This window comes from Bufo bufo, chromosome 6, assembly GCF_905171765.1.
Source record: "Bufo bufo chromosome 6, aBufBuf1.1, whole genome shotgun sequence".
Lineage (NCBI taxonomy): Eukaryota > Metazoa > Chordata > Amphibia > Anura > Bufonidae > Bufo > Bufo bufo.
Window position 1 is genome coordinate 104,431,792 of NC_053394.1, and position 21,218 is coordinate 104,453,009.

The 21,218-nt window shown below is 46.1% G+C and overlaps 1 protein-coding gene across 5 annotated transcripts in view; it reads right to left on the reverse strand.

Moving 5' to 3' along the window:
* Positions 1–21,218, reverse strand: part of ATE1 (arginyltransferase 1) — a 96,149-nt gene that overhangs the window by 66,462 nt on the left and 8,469 nt on the right. For all 5 annotated transcript variants that reach the window (XM_040438025.1, XM_040438026.1, XM_040438028.1 and 2 more), the window contains exons 2-6: positions 16,949–17,012; positions 12,051–12,113; positions 10,245–10,348; positions 7,389–7,634; positions 3,479–3,693 (exon numbers count right to left, since the gene is read on the reverse strand). In XM_040438025.1, the coding sequence (XP_040293959.1) occupies positions 3,479–3,693; positions 7,389–7,634; positions 10,245–10,348; positions 12,051–12,113; positions 16,949–17,012 (692 nt within the window). The remainder of the gene's footprint in view (positions 1–3,478; positions 3,694–7,388; positions 7,635–10,244; positions 10,349–12,050; positions 12,114–16,948; positions 17,013–21,218) is intronic.

Genomic DNA, 21,218 nt, shown 5'->3' on the forward strand with positions numbered 1-21,218 from the left:
GGGGGTCGGTAATGATTTGATCCTGCCTACGAAATGCCATCATGGCTTAGCAGCCTGACAGGAAAGCTCACCAATATGTAGTATATGCAAGTGCCAAAGTGCAATGTATAGTGACCCTCACCTCCATAGGCTGCTTTGCAAGTGGAGCAACCAGTACTACTCACATTCTAGGAGAGGATGCTGGGGGACATTTTAAATCATTCCCAGAGAACCCTTTTAAACGGGTTGCCCAGAATTATAATTTTTTCCCCGAAATGCTGGGACCACTTTTGAATAAAATAAGAAATACTCAACTCTTTAGTCCGTTCTGGTGCCCTGCAGTGTCCTTTTTCTTCTGGGCAGCGGTCACGTGCCATCTATGCCAATCGCTAGTCTCAGTAGGGGTGCTGCTGAGAACAGTGATGGGCTGTCGGGGAGCAGTGGCTTAAAAAGGAGTATTAGTCATTTTATTATTTTAATGTGCTACTAGCCTTTAGGGGAAAACCATGTATACTGGGCAACACTTTTTAAAGTGCTTCTCTCATCATAGACAACAGTGGCATATTGCTAGGATATGTAACCAGTGTCTGACTAGCGATGCTAATAGCTCAAAATTGGTGGCAATGGCACTAGGGACGTGCTGTGCCAGTTAGTCTCCTATTAGCTCTGCTCAGCTTATATTGAGGGTGGGCCAGTTATAGTCAACGGCTCTAAGTTTGCAGCCAGCAGGAGACCAAGTAGCACAGTGCTTTCCCAGCGACACTGTTCTGGTGATACATATGGATCCCAGAGGGCCCCCACTGATTAGAAACTGATGACATACCCCAGTGATGACTCGAGATGCGGTATACATGACGTGACTGCCACCAAGCAGCTTCGCTGCTGGCATCAGTATCAATCAGCCTGGATATGAACAGTTGACAGACATATTGGTTACTATGGATTCATTTCCTAACAACCCAGTCTTCTCAATGTGGCTGCCAACTCGTCCTGAGCAAAGTCTTCAACTCAAGAAAAAGAAGGGATTTAAAATAAGAAATGAGGCTTGTAGGAACTAAAAAAAAAGTAAGGCTAGTTTCACATCTGATGCTGTCCTCTCCAGCAGGCTGTCCAGGTATAAAACAGGCGGACAGAGTTCTCCATATCTGGCATTGCTGGATATCGCCCTCCCATTGACTATAATGGGGTCTGGCAGAGAACAGTCTACTAGCCGGGAATTGGTCTGACAAAAACCAGTGCACACAATGGTTTTTGTCCAGCCCATTCCTACTGGAGAGGATATCCGCAGGTGCAAAACTTGCCTAAGAAATAAAAGAAATGTATATATTATTTGTTTTCTCCCAAAAGAAAAACTCCACTTGTATCCACAGGCTGTGTGCGGTAATGCAGGGTAGATATAAGATATACAATAGTGCCTGCAGTGGTTTGTAAAGAATTGTGAGAAAATGAGGATGAACAGTCGGGTCCGGAAAACGAGGCAGAACAAAAAGATGAAAGGTAATAAATGGCATTTGGCAAATAAATGAATACTTTTTAGCATTACAGAAGAGCAATTACTGTACATACAGTAATACAATGGGAGAGGTAATAAAACGCTGCAAGAGGAGACTGAAAGCACTGATTTTGCTTACTAGGAAAGCTAATAAAAAATGATATCATATTGCCCCCTAGTGGCTAAACACTATGAACAAAGAAATTGTGTACATGCAATATTGTGAGCGTCCATCATAAAAACATTAAATAATTCCTAACATAAAAATTAAAAGGGTTGTCCGGGAGTCAAATACTGATGACCTATCCTCCGTATGGGCCATCAATATCTGTTCAGAGGGGGACAACTCCCAGCATCCTGCGGCATCTTCCTAGGACGGTGACATCCCCTCTATTAGTCACAAGCGCTGCAGCTCAGTTTCATTCAATGGGATCGGGCAGCATTACCAAGCACAGCAGCTATACCATGGCAATGTGCTTGGTATACTATGAAGAGGCCCAGCGTGGGATTGTTAAGAGACTGACCCCCAGCGATCTGATATTGATGACCTGATATCCGAGTCCATTAACTATTACATAGTAAAAGAGGTTAACACCTATTGGTGGTGGTTTTTTGGAAAAGATTATGATGTGACAGCAATGTCAGAGCATTTCACAATGCATTCATACACTGTCGGAAAAAAAATCCATAATAAGTTGAGGGTATGGTGTTTTAGAATCTGCAAAATCTGGATTAGTTGCAAGTTTCACGCTCTGTAAGGCAAGGGGGTTAAATATGCAATAAAAGGTAAAACCATTTCTGCTGCATGTGAACATTGTCTAAGATTACAAAGGTAGGCTATACTACTAGTCTAAACTTAAACTGTAATACCCCTGTGAGGAGACTGGAAAACACCCTGTAAGGATGCTGTAAAGGCAGCCATATTTATTCTTATACAACTTTCCCATAAAAAAGGATAAAACCAAGAAATAGCTGGTTTACTACATTTACTAGAGTCCACTGCAGAAATCCAAGTGTATAAGCCGTGGATCCATAGACAGATTAAAGGGGCCGAGCAGCACTAAAATATTGATGACCTATATTCAGAACAGGTCATCAATATCAGATCGACGGGGGTCCGACCCCCAGCACCCCCGCCCATCAGCTGTATGAAGGGGTAGGGGTGCTCCGACAAGTGTCGCTTCCTCTTCAAACTCACCTGTGCGTCATCTTCGGTTGTAGAGGCAGCGGAGGTTAATTATAACTGCTCATCCTATTCACTTAAAGGGGTTATGCCATGATTGAGGTAATAAAAAGTAAAAATCAGACATCACATAGTACATGTCAATCTCTTTCCAGCAAACCTAGAACCAGCCCTGTACATCAACATGGATCCAGAGATCTCCAATTGTCCTTCCAGAATTATTTCAGGCTGGCAGCTCAGGGAGGGTGCCCTTTCTCAGGCGGCATGTCCTTTCTGATGCATCTCTCTGTAACTGCCACAGCTTCTAACAGAAGATTTAGTCTACACAGCGACAAGAAAGGTGCTGGACATTTCATATAATGTATTTCAATGGTGCTGTGACACCACAGTTACAAAAAACATATGTAGCCATACCCTTTTGCGTCAGGCGACACGTCGCCATGTAGCTGTACCCTTAAACTGAGCATGTGCGACCACCTGGGTGAGGTGGATAAGAAATAAAGGAAAAACAGGTGGCGCTATACAGGTACATTTTATTGAATAACTCAGTGGGTATAGTCAACTTTTAAATACATGCAATTACAAAAGTATTCCGATCCAGGTCCTGGTTTGAAAATGTAGAATATTTTTTGAAGGACAACCAATTGTACCTACACTGTGCCGCCTCTACAAGTGAAACAACGCGCCAGTGCTGGGAGTCGGACCCCTGCCAATCTGATAATGATGACCTATCCTGAGGATAGATCATCAATATTTTAGCGCTGCACAACCCCTTTAACTACATTCAACTTTACATGTATGAAAAAATAAATATAATTTTTTACCTCAAGTTTATGAGCTACATTTTCACGGTCCGGCACATCAATGAAATCCTCTATAGATTTGATGCCACTTGCTTTGGGTTTTGGTGGAGTCGGGGCGACAGCTGGTTGTTCCGACGCCTGATCTTGCTTTTGAAGCAGTGTTTTCTGCAAGCGGCGCTCCTTACGGATGTCTTTGGCTTTCCGACAAGGTGGCCTAGTTGTATCAGCACCTTTACCTGTTAAAATAAAACCAAAATCCCATAAAACGATATAACTGCACCTATGGATACACGTCATAAAACTCCACAGAAATTTACACTGGCATATAAAAACGTACCAAAGAGATTGCCAAATTCCACAAAAATCTATGAGTCTTTAGAACAAAAGTGAATTCAAGAAAAGAAAGAAAGCTGAACGCCACTGGAGCCCCTAACTGGCAACTGTGCAATGAAATATCGCCACCTTCTGGCACTTGTGCATCACTGCAACCCAGCACCAAAGCTCCAATATACTGTGGGTTGGAGAACAGGTAAAGTTCTGAAGGTGGAGACTGTAAGAAATGTCAGACTATTTAGACCACTCATACATACCTAGTCCCAAAGATAATTAATAACAGGTAAGGGGTGAAGGTCACCCACAATAAATATCGTCCACAACCACAATTGTAGTATCAAAAAAGTGCTTTTACTGATTAATGACCATACACAAAAACAGGACATAATCCCCAACATAAGGTTCCCGTTAGGGGGCTCTATACTGGCCTGCAAGATCACATCCTCTAAGGAAGGAGTTGCAGGAGAGTAAAGCTCCCCCTCCCAGGTGCCTTTCCCCGTTTAAGGGCTCCTCAGGGGACAATGCCACCACAATAGACATATAATAAACATGACAGGCAAACTCAAAACATATAGGGTCATTTATCCAACTGGTGTAAAGAAGAACTAGCTAGTTGCCCATAGCAACCAATCAGATTCCACCTTTCATTTCCCAAAGGAGTTGTGAAAAATGAAAGGAGGAATCTGATTGCTTGCTATGGACAACTAAGCCAGTTCTAATTTACGCCAGTTTGATAAATGACCCCGATAGTTGAAATTGAAGCTAGAAATAACCCAAGCAAAGAAATGCTCCACTGATAAGTAGTCCCAGGTTGGGTGGTCAAATGATCAGAGTAATTGGTATTATGTCCTTTGCATCCACGGCAAGAGAGATCCTCCAAATACCTCCAGATGGAGAAATTAGGTATTAGCTCCTCTAGTATGAATGTGATGTTTTAAGCTACAGGGAGAGGCAGTGATACAGGTTTGGATGATATTAAGAGCTCACAAAACGGATGCCGGCTGTGACGATAGACAATCGTCTCTTCCCCCAATGATGGGGCATTGTATCACTGCTCAGTGTAACAGTGATGGCCCTTTAGTGTGCAGCAGCAGAGGATAGCAGACTAATACCGGACTACACAGCTGATGAATATATGGTATCCTCAGAAAATAGGGAGGGGTAGGAAAAGAACCACCCCGCAGTTACGCTGGGTTCACACCTAAGTGTACTGAAGGAGCGCTCTGTATGCGCGATTATTTCGGGCGTTTACTTACGCGGCCGGCAAACAAGCAAACGCCCATTGACGTGCGTTCCCGGAAGTTTATGTACGGGAACGCGCGACACTACGCCCCAAAGAAGCTCCTGTACTTCTTGGGGCGTAGGGCGTTTTACAGCGCGTTCGTTTGCGATCCGGCTGTTCCGCAAAAAGATAGAACATGCCCTATCTTTTTGCGGAACAGAAGTACGGGACGAAACCCCACGGAAGCACTCCGTAGTGCTTCCAAAGGGTTCCGTTCTCTGCTTCCGTTCCGCATCTCTGGATTTGCAGACCCATTAAAGTGAATGGGTCCGCTTCCACGATGCGGAGTGCACACGGAGCGGTGCCCGTGTATTGCGGATCCACAAATGCGGTCCGCAATATGGCCACGGAGTGCACAAGTTTGTGTGCAATAAGCCTAACCAGTGCCATCCACTACAACCCGGCATTGTGAAAATGAAAAGCAACCTAAAGGCCGCATGTTATAGAGCAGGAGGAGCTGAGCAGATGGACATAGTTTTATGGGAAAAGAGATTCTTTGTATACTGCTGACGCATTTCTGCCAGCACAAAAGTCTCTGTCAACCTCGTAAAACGTAACCCTTCCTGACACCACACACATTTATCTATATGTACAAATCAGGACACATGCCCCAAACCCACTCATAGCAAAATGTGCAGAGGCGATGTGTGCAGAGAACTAAACTGTACGACTATTATGTGGCGTACACACATGCCAATAGTCATACAGCATGTGTGACACAGAAGTTACAGGCCGAACTTTATAGAGCGTTCACCCACAAAAGGACATTCATCACCTGTCCACATGGCTGCTCCATTCAAAGTCTACGGGACAGAGACAGCAGCGTACAATACTCATCAGACACTGAATGGAACAGCTGAGGTCATGCTGGCACGGTGCCCCCCACTGCGGTTGTGGAGTGAAGAGGAACGAGCGCTCAGGAGCCTTGTTCTGGTAAGCAGTGGGCCCCTGGCAAACTAACATGTATCACCTCCCCTGTGGAGAAGCATCCATTGTGGGACAAGCCCCTTAAGACAAAACTCATGTCATGTTTCTATAAGCCGATCAGGGAAAACCTCTTCAAAGGAACTGGTACCATACGCCACCAGTTATAGCGTTTATGTGAGTCCATAATTAATGGCTAAAAGGGTCAGAATCGTGTAACGTTATTTCAAACTACAGCTCAGTAGGTTTGCTGAATGTTTTATTTCCGTAGCGCCGTTATGCGGATTTGCATTGGTAGAGTCTGGAGGGTAGAAGGGCACTGTACTATCACAGCGTCCAATGGATTACATTGAATACAGTGATTTTAACACAGAAAAGCCATGTGACGTCACCGTACATTGTTCACGTGACCTAGTTGCAGCTCAGCCGTGTTGACGTGAATGGGGCTGAGCTGCCGTGCTTGGAAAGCTGCCGGGAGCCAGCTGATCGGCCGGGTGTCAGGACTCAGACACCCGACGATCTGATAATGATCACCTATCCTGAGGATTATTCTACAGCTAAAAAACCAGATGTGCGGGTGACATACATGTATCCAGTCAACGTGTGTCCCTTCAATTTCATTTACCTGCATGCTCAAATAGGCACAAGAACATGTCTAAATGTTAACTCATGTAAGCCGAGAGAATGGCCCCGATTTATCCCCCCTTCACTCCAGAATTCTGGAGCTTTTGAGACTTTTTTGGGCTCACTTGCGCAAAGATTTTGCAACTTTTGGCATTTTTACACCACTCACTCCAGTTTTGAAATATGGGTGGGGAAGTGGGCGTGGTTAGATATGTTAATGAGTTTCACTTTAGATTTAGACTGTTTTTTAAATGTCGAAAAAAAAAAAAAGGCGCACTCACTCCAGTAAGAAGGGTGGAGTAGGAAAATGGAAGGAGCTTTTCTAGACAAAAAAGTGTTAGATTTAAGGATAAACACAAATTTATTAAACATGAGATATTTGATAAATATGGCATCAAGAGCAACAAGGCCGACTCAGAGCAAAACTTCTTACAGAACAAGGCTTGTGGTCAGTGATATCTTGCTTCTTAGCTCGTAGCGCACAGTGGTTCCAAGTCCGAGCTTCACTTCAAACACAACGTAAAACAAAAAGTAAAAACCAGCACCGTTCTTAAAAGCTGTGACGGTCCTTTATTCTTGAGTACAGCAAGCACATACAAATAATCTCGGCACCCCGACTGTAAACGCGTTTTGGACAAACAGGTCCTTAATCATTTACTTTATGGATTACAAAAGGTCGGGAATCGGACAATAACCATGCACGTCTGGTACCAAAAAAAGGTACAGGTGATCTGGAGCTTACTTTGCATACAACATAAAACAACTAACCTGGTTTTGGCATTGAGTGAACATTTGTCTTTAATGTAGCAGTTTCTATCGGGTCTCCATGTTCCGTGTGTATTTCAGCACCAATGATTTTCTCCATTTCCTTGTCTCCATGTTGTTTCTCAGTTTCCTCGCCCTCGATGCTCAGTGGTTTGAGCTCATCCTCTGGGATTTCACTCTTGTCTTTGCAGGAAACGCTGCAAGAGACCGGGCCGTCAGCCTGAGAGTCCATTGCTTCAACTGAAATTCCTGGGAGAAAGACAAACATTTAGATGAAAGGAAGATAATGCCAATGTTCAGTAAAGCAGCAGTGCGCAAATTAGTATTTTGGGGTATAGTCACAAATATTGGGAAAGATTTCTCAAAACTTACGCAAGAAAGTGTGGAGCAGGGAGCAGATTTCATTTTTCAAATGGTTTTTAGAAAAGATATGAAATCTGGTGGCTATGACCAGCACTCTACTCCCCCTTAGGTCTCTTTCACACGACCGTATGGCTTTTTCAGTATTTTGCGGCCTGCAAAAAACGGATCCGCTAAAAATACGGATGACGTCCGTGTGCATTTTGCGGAACGGAACAGCTGGCCCCTGATAGAACAGTACTATCCTTGTCCGCTATGCGGACAATAATAAGACATGTTCTATCTTTGAACGGAATGGAAAAACGGAAGGCATACGGAGTACCTTCCATTTTTTTTGCGGATCCATTCAAAATGAATGGTTCCGTATATAGTCCGTATACGGAAAAAAATATGTTTGTGTGCAACAGGCCTTACAGCAACGATGCAGCACAGAAAATAAGAAATGAAACCACAAGTAGTGCCCCCCCTTCCTGTTGCGAATTTATAATGATATTCATTTAGGGTATGACCACATGGTGCTGTCGTGTTGCAGTTGTGACACGCTCATGCTGTGGTCGAATATTTAGCTAATTAAAATCGCACTGTTTAGTTGGTGTGCATTGTTAATGGCCACCCGGCAACCACAATACTGCACGGCCATTAACAATGCAGACCGACCAAACAGTGCAGTCCTAATTCATTCAATTGAAGCGAGTCAAGCAGTATGCAACCGCGCTGTGTGGTCACGTAGTCAAACATAGATCCATAAATATCATCGTGAGCTCCAAGTACAATGCACAATGTAGGAGCATAGTCCGGCATAAACACACACCATGGCAGCATTTTGGGGAAACACCCTCCTTTTTCAAGAAGTGTACATCCACATGAAAGAAGGGACCATAAACTTTGACAGATGACAACTTATTAAGGAGCTGTAATACAAGAGCATGTGCATACGTGTGGGGGGTGTCCCAGTTTTCCTTCATATCAGATGTTGGGGAAAGAAGGATAGGGCAATTTAATTTTAGAGGACCTTTCACCGGCTCTGACAATACAATACGAGTACCTGGCACTGTGGGGAATGTTGAGAAGAAGTCCTCCCGCTTATTTTTTTTTCCAATGGGCTGCTCCGTTTCGCCAATGTGCCCCCCATTCTGGTTTCCCACCCTGTATGCTAATCAATACCATTAGTACAGGGAGGAGGAGACAGCCGTGTTTTTTCAGAGGGGGGGGGGGGGGGATTCTCCTTCTTCATGGCTGAGAGCTGTCCAAACGCAGCGGAGAGCGTCACAGCCAGGGAGGAGGAAGATTATTTTTTTTTAAATAAACTCACCTTCTCCCTGGCTGTGACGCTCTCCGCTGCGACTGGACAGATCACAGCCATAAAGAAGGAGACGCCCCCTGAGAAACATGGTCATCTTCTCCTCCCTGTACCGATGGTATGGATTAGCATACACGGCGGGAAACAAGCCGTGTCCATTCACTTGAATGGGTCCGCAAATCCGGAGATGTGGTACGGAACGGAAGCACTACGGAATGCTTCCGTGGGGTTCCGTTCTGCAAAAGAGTAGTGTATGCACTACTTTTTTGCGGTGCGGACCGTCGGATGCGGATCATGGACCCTATTCAAGTGAATGGGCTCGTAATCTGCGTGCGGCTGCCCCACGGTCGTGCGCGTGCATTGCGGACCGCAATTTACGGTCCGCAGCACGGGCTCGTGGGCATGAGCCCTAAAGGTGGATTTAGACGGTGCAATAAATTGGGCAGATTATAGGGAAAGAACGTTCCTGCAAACCCTCGTTCCCGATAATCGGTCCGTGTAAAGATGCAGCCAATCACCCGATGAACGAGCAAAATGCTTGCTCATCGGGTGAACCTGTCGTTCGTGCAGGCACACCAATTATCATTTGTGGGCAGCAAAGCGTGCAATCTGAACAGCAATCTGTAAACACAGCGCTTCACCTCCCCTTAACAAGCAGCCAACTGTCGGGAAGGAACGCTTGCTTCCCAACAATCGGCTGCTCTTCGGCAGGTGTAAATGCACCTTTAGTCCGCAGGATTTTCTTCATGCCGCCAGCAAACAGTGTTATTTAAATCTTGCAAGGAGCACATTCATCATCTTATTCGTTCCATTTCCTTGCTTCTATATCTTTCTGTATACTTGGACAATTACCAGTGCATCCGCTCTTACAAAACCAGATTTAGCCAAGAAAAAGAGGATTAAAATAGTAAAATGAGAAGAGACTAATGCAATGACATCTATTCACTGGTGATTTTTATTATAGTAAGTAAATGCAAAACCATCATTGATAAAAGGCCAGCAACACACATAGGATAGCTGCTGGCCAAACGCACGTTCAGCCAACATCTATCACTCCCGACACCTCCATAAATATACATACTCGGCTAAGAATGCAAGAATTCTCAGTAGGAGGAAGGGAGTTAAAAGTTGTAAATCAAAACGCCATTTTTGCATCTACTACAGTGGTTGAAGCCATTCATCATCTGCAATCTACTTACCATCACTGGTAGAATGAGACACTTCTCCCTCCTGAAGAAACCTCTGCACCTTTTTGAGCACTTTCTTGTGGGATTTGTTGAGTTGGTAATTTACTGCAGATAACCTATGAGCAGGTATAAGGTCATAAGAAGATATTCAAGAAGTCATTGGCACAAGTCGTCCGAGTTGGGTCAACTGACTGCTTGGTATTCCATAACCATCTACAAGGTGGCAAACCTGAAAATATTGCTACAGGTTAGGTGAGAACATTCTGATCGTTGGGGGTTCCACCAGTGGGAACCCTAGAACAAGGGTGACGAGCACCTTGGTCTTCCTCACTGTGCAACTTCAGTGAAGAGAAGACTGAATGGATAGGTGGTTAAGCATGCTCTACGCTGCTCTATTCAATGGGGTTGAGTACAGTCCTCTGGTCCTGTGGGTTCCAAGTGGTGGGCTCCAAGAGATCATTTATCACCTATACCCTGAATGCACAACTCCATTAAAGCATTAACGGGAGTTTCTGCTGCTCCTCTTATCTACCACCTGGTGGTGCTTCTCTTTAAATATAGCGTAGATACATCTGGAGTAAAAATGTATTCAGGGAATAAACATATCCAGAACTGCATCTGTCTTCCTATAGATAATGTATACTACTACAAGTTAAAAGGGGATTTCTGGGATTTTCATATTGATACCGGATCATCAGGACAGGTCATTAATATCAGATTGGTGGGGGTCTGACTCCTGGGAACCCCATTGATCTTCTGTATGAAGATGCGGCGGCGCTCCATGAGTACTTAGGCCTCTTCTGAGGCCAGGTGAAGTCATATTCATCGGTCACATGGCCTAGGTGCAGCTCTGTCCCATTCAAGTGAATGGGGCTGAGCTGTGATACCAAGTCCAGCTGCTATACAATGGATGGAGCTGTGCTTGGTAAGCTCCACAGCTTCCTCAGACAGCTGATCGGCAGGGGTGCCAGGAGTGGGACCCCAACCGATCAGATACTGAAGGAAAGGCCATCAATTTAAAAAAATCTCTGAAAAAACATTTAAAGGGATTCTGTCACCAAGTTTTGGGCTGTAGAGATACGGACATGCACAGCTAGATCGCCGCTAGCATGTCCGCAATATATCTGTCCTATAGGGCTGTGTGCTTTTAATTTCTTTAAAATAAGGATTTTATAGATATCCTTAAATGAGTCTTGTATGTGTCAAAGGGGCTGTACTAACCTTACTGGAGCCCAGCCGTGCCCAGCCACGCCCGCCTGTGAAGGAGCCCAGCACCGCCTATGTCCTCCGAATCTCCTCCTTTCATCAACTATAGATTGCCGTAATCTCGCGCATGCGCAGTTCTTTCCCTGAGGCTGATGCCAGCACAGGGAAAGAACACTATACCGGCACTGCGCATGCGCTAGCTCGCGCATCGCGAGATTACGGCAATCTATAGTTGATGAAAGGAGGAGATTCGGAGGACATAGGCGGTGCTGGGCTCCTTCACAGGCGGGCGTGGCTGGGCACGGCTGGGCACAAGTAAGGTTAGTACAGCCCCTTGGACACATACAAGACTCATTTACATATCTATAAAATGCTTTTTTAAAGAAATTAAAAGCACACAGCCCTATAGGACAGATATTGTGGACATGCTATCGGCGATCTAGCCGTGGATGTCCGCAGCTCTATAGCCCAAAACTTGGTGACAGAATGCCTTTAATTATTGCCTTCCCAAAGCAAAAGCAGTCCGGGTTTTCTTGCTAGCAGTAGATGTGCATGTCAGACATGTGGTGCACACCATTTGTGGTCTGTAAAAGCACTGAGGAGCAATCTTACCTTATAGTGTATTGTGGGCAGCAGGTCTGGCTCATTAGAGGTTTGTACACATACTTCCCACTCCTACAAACAAAAGTCACAAAAAGTTTTAGGCCCAAATAGAACAGCAGACAAATACACAAACCCCTTCTGTACACAGAGCGATCCCACACAAGTGTAAATGTCAACCGGACAATCTGTGCAGATGTGGACCACATCGTGTAGCATCATCGGCTATTCTCTGCAGGTTCTACCAAGTGCTAACGTGGCTATGGCACATATGGCAGTTCAACTCCTGATCACTGTCAAAAAGATCTCTACTTGCTGTCAGCGAATGGAAGCATTCGTGCTCACTTCCAGAAGTCGGAAACATATCTTGATTAGGCCCATATGATATAGGTGCACGGCTTATTTCAAGAGACACATGAAGACTATAACAAGTCGTGTGCTTGTGTACTCCGCACGTGATATAGTACGGGCTAAAACCCCGCTGACATGTGGTTCAGCACAATTTTCACAATAATTGTTCACATTACACGCAGTTTTACAAGTAAAACAAAGTTTGCTAATTGTGTGGCCATTAGTGAACTGACCCTTTAAAGGGTTTTCCAGGTCTTTTATACTGATGACCTTTCCTCAGGATAGAAATCAAGCAGCGGTGGCAGCATCTCCCATTACTTCATCTTTATTAGGACTTCACAGCATACAAAAAACTGAGCAACGTTTCGGCTGTACACCAGCCTTTGTCAAGCATAAAAACAATACAACACATATGCATCTAAATACTAAAATCACGGTCCACCCCCTATTGTCAAAGCCAATCGAGACTCCCTCTAAGCACACCCGTATATCTCACCCCTCCTTTCATTACCATACTTCAATTACTCATCACCTGTGATTTTCCTTCACCTTATGGACAACATGTTTCTCATTGTGGTCCGCGTCCTCCATTCCGTACTGCGCATGTCTCGGCAACATCGGCTTTACTCTAAGACCCGCACGATCGTCAGGAGCGAGATCCCGCGATAGCTGACGTCAGCTGTCAGCCGAACGCAGCAGCCCAGAGATCACGCCCACTCCATCGCGCAGTCCCAGAGCTAAGCCTTGCGTTGCCACGGAGATCCCACAGCACCAGTGCATCGGAACCGCTTATGGATCAAAAACATGATTCCAGGCCACAATAGAAACCCATTGTTAACACAAATGCGATCTATATCCATATCGCAACATAGCGAATATAGACTAGATCAGCAAGAGGTGTTGGACAGGCATTAGTTCTGTTGACACAAAACAACATAGCATATATATGCATAGAGACATGGGATGAATACAGTTCTGACAATATATAATCATTGACATGGGTGGAACCCGACTTATCCTAAAAACATATACAATACAGAACACCGATCAGGAACACACCCCAAACCTAGTCTATACTGGCTACATTAAATTCTAGATGCAGCCCATAAGACTGCAATGATCTCAAGGTGTGGATCCATTTTAATTCCTTCCTTCTAAGTAATTTCTTTTTATCACCCCCTCTCCTCATTGGCCCTACAGAGTCTATAGCACGAAAACGGAGTTGATTGATCGAGTTTTCGCAGTTAATAAAGTGTTTCGCTACCGGTTTTTCTATCATGGCCTTCCTAATGGTACTCTTATGCTTGTTAATTCGCTCCCTGAGCTCCATAGTGGTTTCTCCCACGTAAATGTAGCTACAGGGGCGCTGAATCATGTAAATTACATCCCTGGATCTGCAGTTATAGTATTCCCTAATTTTAAAGGTTTTCCCACTATACGGATGGGTGAAGACATCACCCTTCATAATCCCACTGCAATTACAACATGATAAACATGGAAAATTACAATAGGGTCTGTTTTTCCATTCTAGCTCCATCCACATCGGATTTAACTAGTTTGTCCCGTATACAGGTACTCCGTCGGTATGCCATCTTCGGGGGTGATGCAAACGCCTTCATGGTTGGCATCCCTCGATGGAGGATGTGCCAATCTTGCCTGAGGAGATTAGATATCGGACCACTGTCACCCCAGAAGATGGACACAAAGGGAATTCTGTTTTCCGTCGTTACCCGTGTGGATCCGCCCAACACCGTCTCACGACTGACTGCTAACACTTTACTCCTAGTTTTCTGTAGTAAAGTACGTGGATATCCCCTTCTCAAACTTTCTACACATCTCATCTGCTCTAGTTAGAAATCTATCATTGTCAGACACTATTCTACGTACCCGTAGTAATTGGCTCCATGGTAGAGACTTCACCATACTACGAGGGCGATTACTGTCATATACCAATAGTGTGTTTTTAGCGGTCACTTTTTGGAAGAGATCTGTTCTAATCTCTCCATTCTCAATGTATACACGTACATCCAAAAATTGTAACTCCTCCATAGACGCAGTCAATGTAAATTGTAGCCCCGGGACACCACTATTCAAATGAAGATGAAATTGTTCAGATTCATCTTTGGTCCCACCCAAAATCATGAAAATGTCGTCGATGTAGCGCCACCAGCATAGGACCCTCCCAGCAAACATGGAACGATATACCAATCTGTCCTCGACCTCCGCCATGAAGATGTTAGCGTTGGACCCCATGGCCACACCCCGCTTCTGTTGGTAGAAGGTGTCCCTGAAGAGGAAATAATTCCTCCTCAGGACCACCTCCAGGAGGTCGAGAACCAGACGGCAGGCGCCCAGGGAGAGTCCTATGCCGGCCAGGGCCACATCGACGACATTCAGACCATAGGTATGGTCAATAGAGGTGTAAAGTGAAACAACGTCAAAACCCACCAACATGTATGTATTGGGCAATATAATCTGTTTTAACTTTGAAAGAAAATCTCCAGTATCTCTGACATAGGAGGGAGCCTTATTAGATCCACGGCTGGTGCGGGGCTGTTGAACCTTCCGGTTAGAAGTACGGACCGCTGTGTGCTGTTCCTGCATATTTATTCCTACTTTCCTCAGGATAGGTCATTGGTATCTGATCAGTGGGGATCTGACACCCAGGACCCCCGCTGATCAGCTGTTTGAGAAGGCACCGGCGCTCCTGTGAGTGCCACGGCCTTCTCCATGCTTGCCAAGCACAGTGCCGTATATTGTATTGGTATTGCAGCTCAGCCCCATTCACTTCTATGGGGCTGAGCTGTGCCTCAGCCATGTGACTGATGAACGCGTCGTCACTGGCCTAGGAAAAGCTGCGCTCAAAGAAGCACCAATGCCTTCCTAAACAGCTGACCGGTGGGGGTCCCAGGTGTCAGACCCCCACTGATCAGATACTGATGACCTGACCTATGCTGAGGATAGGTCATCAGTATTCAAATTTCGGAAAACCCCTTTAAAGGTAATATTTCACCCCGATTTTAGATTATTATCTACAGTAAGGCTACTTTCACATCAGCGTTTTTGCTCATTCCGTCATGATAATACAACCGTCTGCATCCGTTATGAACAGATCCATTTGTATTATCTCTAAAATAGCCATGACGGATCCGTCTCTAAAACTGTCAGTGGGAGACGGATCCGTTTACTTTTGTGTCTGAGAAAACGTCTTGCATTGTTTTTCTGTACGGTCTGGGAACGCAACCAAACGGAGCGGAATGCATTCTGGTGCATTTCGTTCCCTTCAGTTCAGTTTTGTCCCCATTGACAATGAATTGGGACAAAACGAAGCGTTTTCCCCCCGCTATTGAGATCCTATGATGGATCTTAATACCGGAAAGGAAAAACGCAAGTGTGAAAGTAGCCTAATACATGAGTAGTACGGCACATAAGTCCAGATCACAATTTTTTTTATTTACCTACTGCCCCCGTTGACAGCGCTCAAAGTGGCGCTGGAATACAAATTATGCTAACATAATGGGGAGGACTTCTATGAGAATGTGCATCAGTCCTGCCAATGTATTTCAATGCAGCTCTGATCACTGACAGCAGGGGGGAGGAGAACGAGAAATAAGAAAATGCATCAGGTCAGCCGGCTTCATAGGTACGAAACTGCTGACAGATCGCTATAAGGCCTCATGCACACGACCGTTGTTGTGTTCCGTTCCGCAAAATGGGGTTCCGTTGTCCGTGATCCATTTCCGTGTGTCTTCCTTTATTTTTGGAGGATCACCAGACATGAAGGAAAGTAAAAAAAAGTCTAAGTCAAGTTTGCCATGCAAATGATAGGAAAAAAAAAACGGACACGGACGTCAATCTTGTGCGCCTCCGCGTTTTTTCACGGTCCCATTGACTTGAATGGGTCCGCGAACCGTTTTCCATGAAAAAAAATAGGACAGGTTATATATTTTTTTGACGGACTGGAACCACGGATCACGGACGCGGATGACAAAAGGTGCATTAGCCAAGTTTTCAACGGACCCATTAAAAGTCAGTGGGTCAGCAGAAAATCACGAAAAACGGACACGGAATAAAACAACGGTCGTGTGAATGAGGCCTAAACTGAATTTACAGATGGGGGGATTTCATGCTCTGCGCTCTTGCCCGGCAGGCCCATCAACAAAAATCGCAAATTCCCTAATCTAAGAAACTATCTTTAAGAGAGGGAGTAAAAGCAATGTCGGAATTAGGGAGCCAAAATATACTTTTTACACTAGTAACCTTCCAATCAAAGGACCTAATAATACATTTCAAGATGACCCAGCTTGCGTGATTTTTGGGCAACGCCTCACGTTTTGAAGTTTATGCTGTTTGCTGAGCACACGGCCAAACAATGAGACGTCAGTCAGTAATGAATGAATCCAGCGCTAGATCTGAAGAAGTCAGAAGGGAGAGGCCATGTGTCAGATACTGCGCTGTATGAAGTACACAAGGACAGGAAGGGGAGACCGCCTGCAACAAAGCGATCGCTGCAGAAAGAATGCTGGGAAAAAACACGGCCCCCAAAGACGAGCTCTTACCGTCTCCATCCTCTGTCTATCAGGCCTTGGTAATCTTGAACAGTCAGAGAGTGCGCCCACATTCCTAGAAGGAAGGGAAAAAAAGACTGAATAAGGAGAAATAACGGACGTCATGTACCACGGGCTCATTACACGGTACATTTATAACTATGTTTTCCAAAACTTCATAATTCTGATGCAATTTAAACCCTGTCAGATCCCATCCTGCTGTCTGGTTATCAAAACAAGCATATACTGGATTTTTGGAGGGTGCCTCTACACATTAGATGGCTGAAACAGGTGGGTGGATTCTCCAAATTGCCTCACAAAGGCAAATATTAAATTACAATAAGGCTTCTTTCAGATTTGCGGTACAGGCTTCCAGCATATAAGGCTAGGAATTGGCCGGACAAAAAACGTTGCATGCAGCGTTTTTTTCCGTCCGAATCCCAGCATATCTGTAAGAGGAGCAGCCGGATCTCCGCCGGACCCCCTTAATGTTAATAGGGTAGGCAGGAATTCCGGTAACATCTGATAATGTCCGATCCGGACAATGCCGGCATGTTGTTCTCTTCCAGAATGCTGTGCCGCAAATGTGACACTAGCCCAGTGCTTCTCAAATAGTGGGGGCTCGTAAAGGGGGGCTCGTTCAGGGCCGGCCTTTGGGGTGTGCGAATTTCTTCTGTATAATGCCGGCAGGCAGGCCGGGCGGCCGGCGCGTCCCTCAGTGATGTCACGTGCCTGCGCCGCATGCTTTATGAATGAAGCAGACAAGTGACGTCACTGAGGGACGCGCCGGCCGCCCGGCCCGCCTGCCGGCATCATACAGAAGAAATTCGGATATACGGTACTATTAGGAGTGAGGGGGGCATGTTTAATAACTTTAAACGGCGGAGGCGGGCACACGGAATCTGTGGATGGCACAGTTAAGGGGTGGGGGTCTGTGGATGGCACTGTTATGGGTTGGGGGGGCACTGTGGATGGCACTGTTATGGGGTGGGGGGTCTGTGGATGGCACATATATAACAGTGCCAGCCACAGATCCCCCCCATAAGTGTCCGTCATCCACAGATCCCCCATAAGTGTCCGTCATCCACAGATCCCCCCATAAGTGTCCGTCATCCACAGATCCCCTCATAAGTGTGTGTCCGATCCACATTTCTTTCTTTTTTTATTCTCTTATACGTTAATAAGGATACAGTGTTATGCAGAAGTGTACTTATAACAATTTTATAGACAAAATGATACTATTTACAGTCACGCGGGGGGCGCGAAATGTTTTCTTCTTCCTAGGGGGGACATGACAGAAAATAATTGAGAAGCACTGCACTAGCCTAAGGTAAGATGGCCACACAAATCAGACGAACGTGGGACCATCTAGTGTGTATGGAGGGGACCAGGACAGAATCAGACATGCCCAATTCTTTGTTCTCAAGGGGGAAAAGCCACCACCAAAGTTCTCCATACCTGTTCTTTACAGAGGCCACGTGTATGCCCGGCCGAGCATACATGTATAATGGGAAGAGGGGCTGCTGACAACTATCTAAGGTGTATTGGGTAGAAATAATTCTCAATATATGGTCGGCCAGTACCGCTCCAGCAGTACAGTCATCTCACCTGGCACAGTCACTGAGAGAGGGGATGGCAGAGGTAGGAGAAGCAAGGGTGCACAGAGTGGCATGGGACTGCCCTCAGTGCACTTAAAGGGGTTTTCTAGTACTTAGATATCCTCATGATAAGTCATCAAAATCCTCAGATCGTTGGTGGTCCATTTCCCTGCACCCCGGCCGATCAGGCACTGGAAACCATAAGGGGAGGGAAGGCTCGAGCTGAGCAGCAGCCGGCGCGGCCAATACACAGGGAATGAAACCATGTGCTACAGGCTCCATCTACTATGTCATTTCTGGAGCCTGCTGAAATATCGGCCCTCCACCAATCTGATCTTGATGACCAATTCTGAGAACGTAATACGTAAAGGCCCCTTACACTGCTCAATTGAGAACTGTTCCTTCCCGACAACCGCCTGCTCGTCAGTGAACGAAACCACTGGGCAGCGCATGCACACGACCGTAGTACAAACTGCACGTCCGCAAAACACTGACACCAGCCATGTGCACTCCGGATCACGGTGTGGAACCATTGACTTCAATAGGTCCGCGATCCGTAAGATACGGCGAAAGGACATGTTCTATTTTTTGCGGTGTGTAGGCATGGGAGCCTATGGAAGGGCCTCTGTGTGTTTCTGTGGGCTTCCGAGCCTCTGCAGTGCAAAAGATAGAACGCGTCTTTTCGCCTTATCTTGCTGATCACGGACCCATTGAAGTCAATGGTTCCACACCGCGATGCGGAGGGCACATGGCCGATGGCCATGTTTTGTGGACCTGCGGTTTGTAGCCCAGAACACTAGCACGGCGGCCCCTCGGACGTGTGGTTGAGGCCTTATGAGACAAACTATGTATGCAAGGCAGGCTGTCAGTCACTGATAAGACCCCCCACTTGGCTAATGAGCCCAAAAAGAGGAGAGAGATAAATGTATAAATGACGCATCAATCTTCTCAGTGCCTTCTGCTCTAGGACACGCTGCCCGCAGATTGCCCTGCATTACAGTCAGCTTTGCTGGCCCTACAAGGCATTGTGCGTCCGTTACAATGGACCTATGGGCGTACAAAAAAAGTTCTAAATTTTTTAAATGTCAATGTGCCTAAATTCAGGAACAAGTACCCTTTTAACACTGCCCTTGCCACTTTCCGATGAGAGGACGGTGCCATCGGCCCCAGCACATTTACCGTCACTTAAACCAGTTTACTGGCACAGATCTCAGTCCAAGTGCCTGCACCTTGTCATTAAATTACAGCCTCCGGCAGCGCAGGAGCGCAGTCACAGTGCCGATATTGATAACTGACCCCCAATGTGCTTGGTCCAACTGTAAATCTCCTAGTGTCAGACTCCCTTTAAGGCCTCTTTCACACGGCCGTGTGCTGGCCGGGCACGTGCTGCGGACCGCAAATTGCGGTCCACAATGCACGGGCGCCGACTGTGGGGAAGCCGCACGCGAATTGCGGACCCATTCACTTGAATTGGGTCCGCGCTCTGTCCGTTCCAAAAAATATATAGAGTAAGTTCTATATTTTTGCGCAACGGAAGGACGGAACGGAACCCCGCGGAAGCACTCCGCAGTGCTTCCATTCCGCACTGCATCTCGGGATTTGCGGACCCATTCAAGTGAATGGGTCTGCATCCGTGATGCGGAATGCACATGGCTGGTGACCCGTGTATTGCGGAACCGCCGCATGCGGCCCGCAATACGGCTCGGCTACGGCCGTGTGAAAGAGGCCTAACTTATTCCAGGACATGATAGGTCCTCTGTAATTTCTGTTGTAAAGAGACATTTGGTTTTCTGTTAATATCCCCTATTCAGACTCCAGATGTAAAGCACAATCTATACTTGCTTGGCGGAGGATGTCGCCGTCGCCCGCCCCCCCCCCCCCACAACCATCAGCCAGGACTCTCCCTGCGCCATCCCACAGAACAGCTGTGTCTGGCAGGGAAATGCCTGCGAGCCGTTCAAATCAGCACGTCTCAGAACTCTTCTATTTCACATATGTTCCCCTATTTAACTACATTCAGTGAAACTTTTCTGTCATTTATTTAGAATTGAAATAAAACAGGTCATGTTCTGATGCCACCTTCCCTGCTTCTCCCCCGTCACAGACCAGTACAAAGCGTGTGAACTGGGATTAGCAGACGCTGCAGAGCGTTTTACAAAATGGAAACCCAGTGAAACAAATAAGGAGCATTTTTACATCTTCTGGTAAAGGGGTTGTCACGATTAGGGATAGGCTAATTGCAGAATACCGGAGCTCCTCGCTATCTGATCGGCGAGAGTCCGACACCTCCGTCTATCAGCTTTAACTCTGTCCACTGTGTGAGGGCTCAGGTGGACAAGCGTAAGGGCTCCGCGCCCGTATTGCAGCCCGCAATGCATGGGTACTGACAATGAGCACTACTGGTGCCGATGCGGACCCACTGACTTGAAGGGGTCCGCGATCCGCAAAATACCACAAAAGATAGGACGTCTTATCTTTTGCGGTGCGGAGGCACAGACCCTATATACTACGGAAGAGCTTCGTAGTGAGTCCGCTCCGCAAAAGATAGGAGAAGTCCTATCTTCAGTCGTATCTTGTGGACCCATTCAAGTCAATGGGTCGGCATCTGCATCACAGACTGCACACGGCTGATACCTGTATATTGCGGACCAGCCATTTACGGTCCGCACTATGGGCACGGAGCC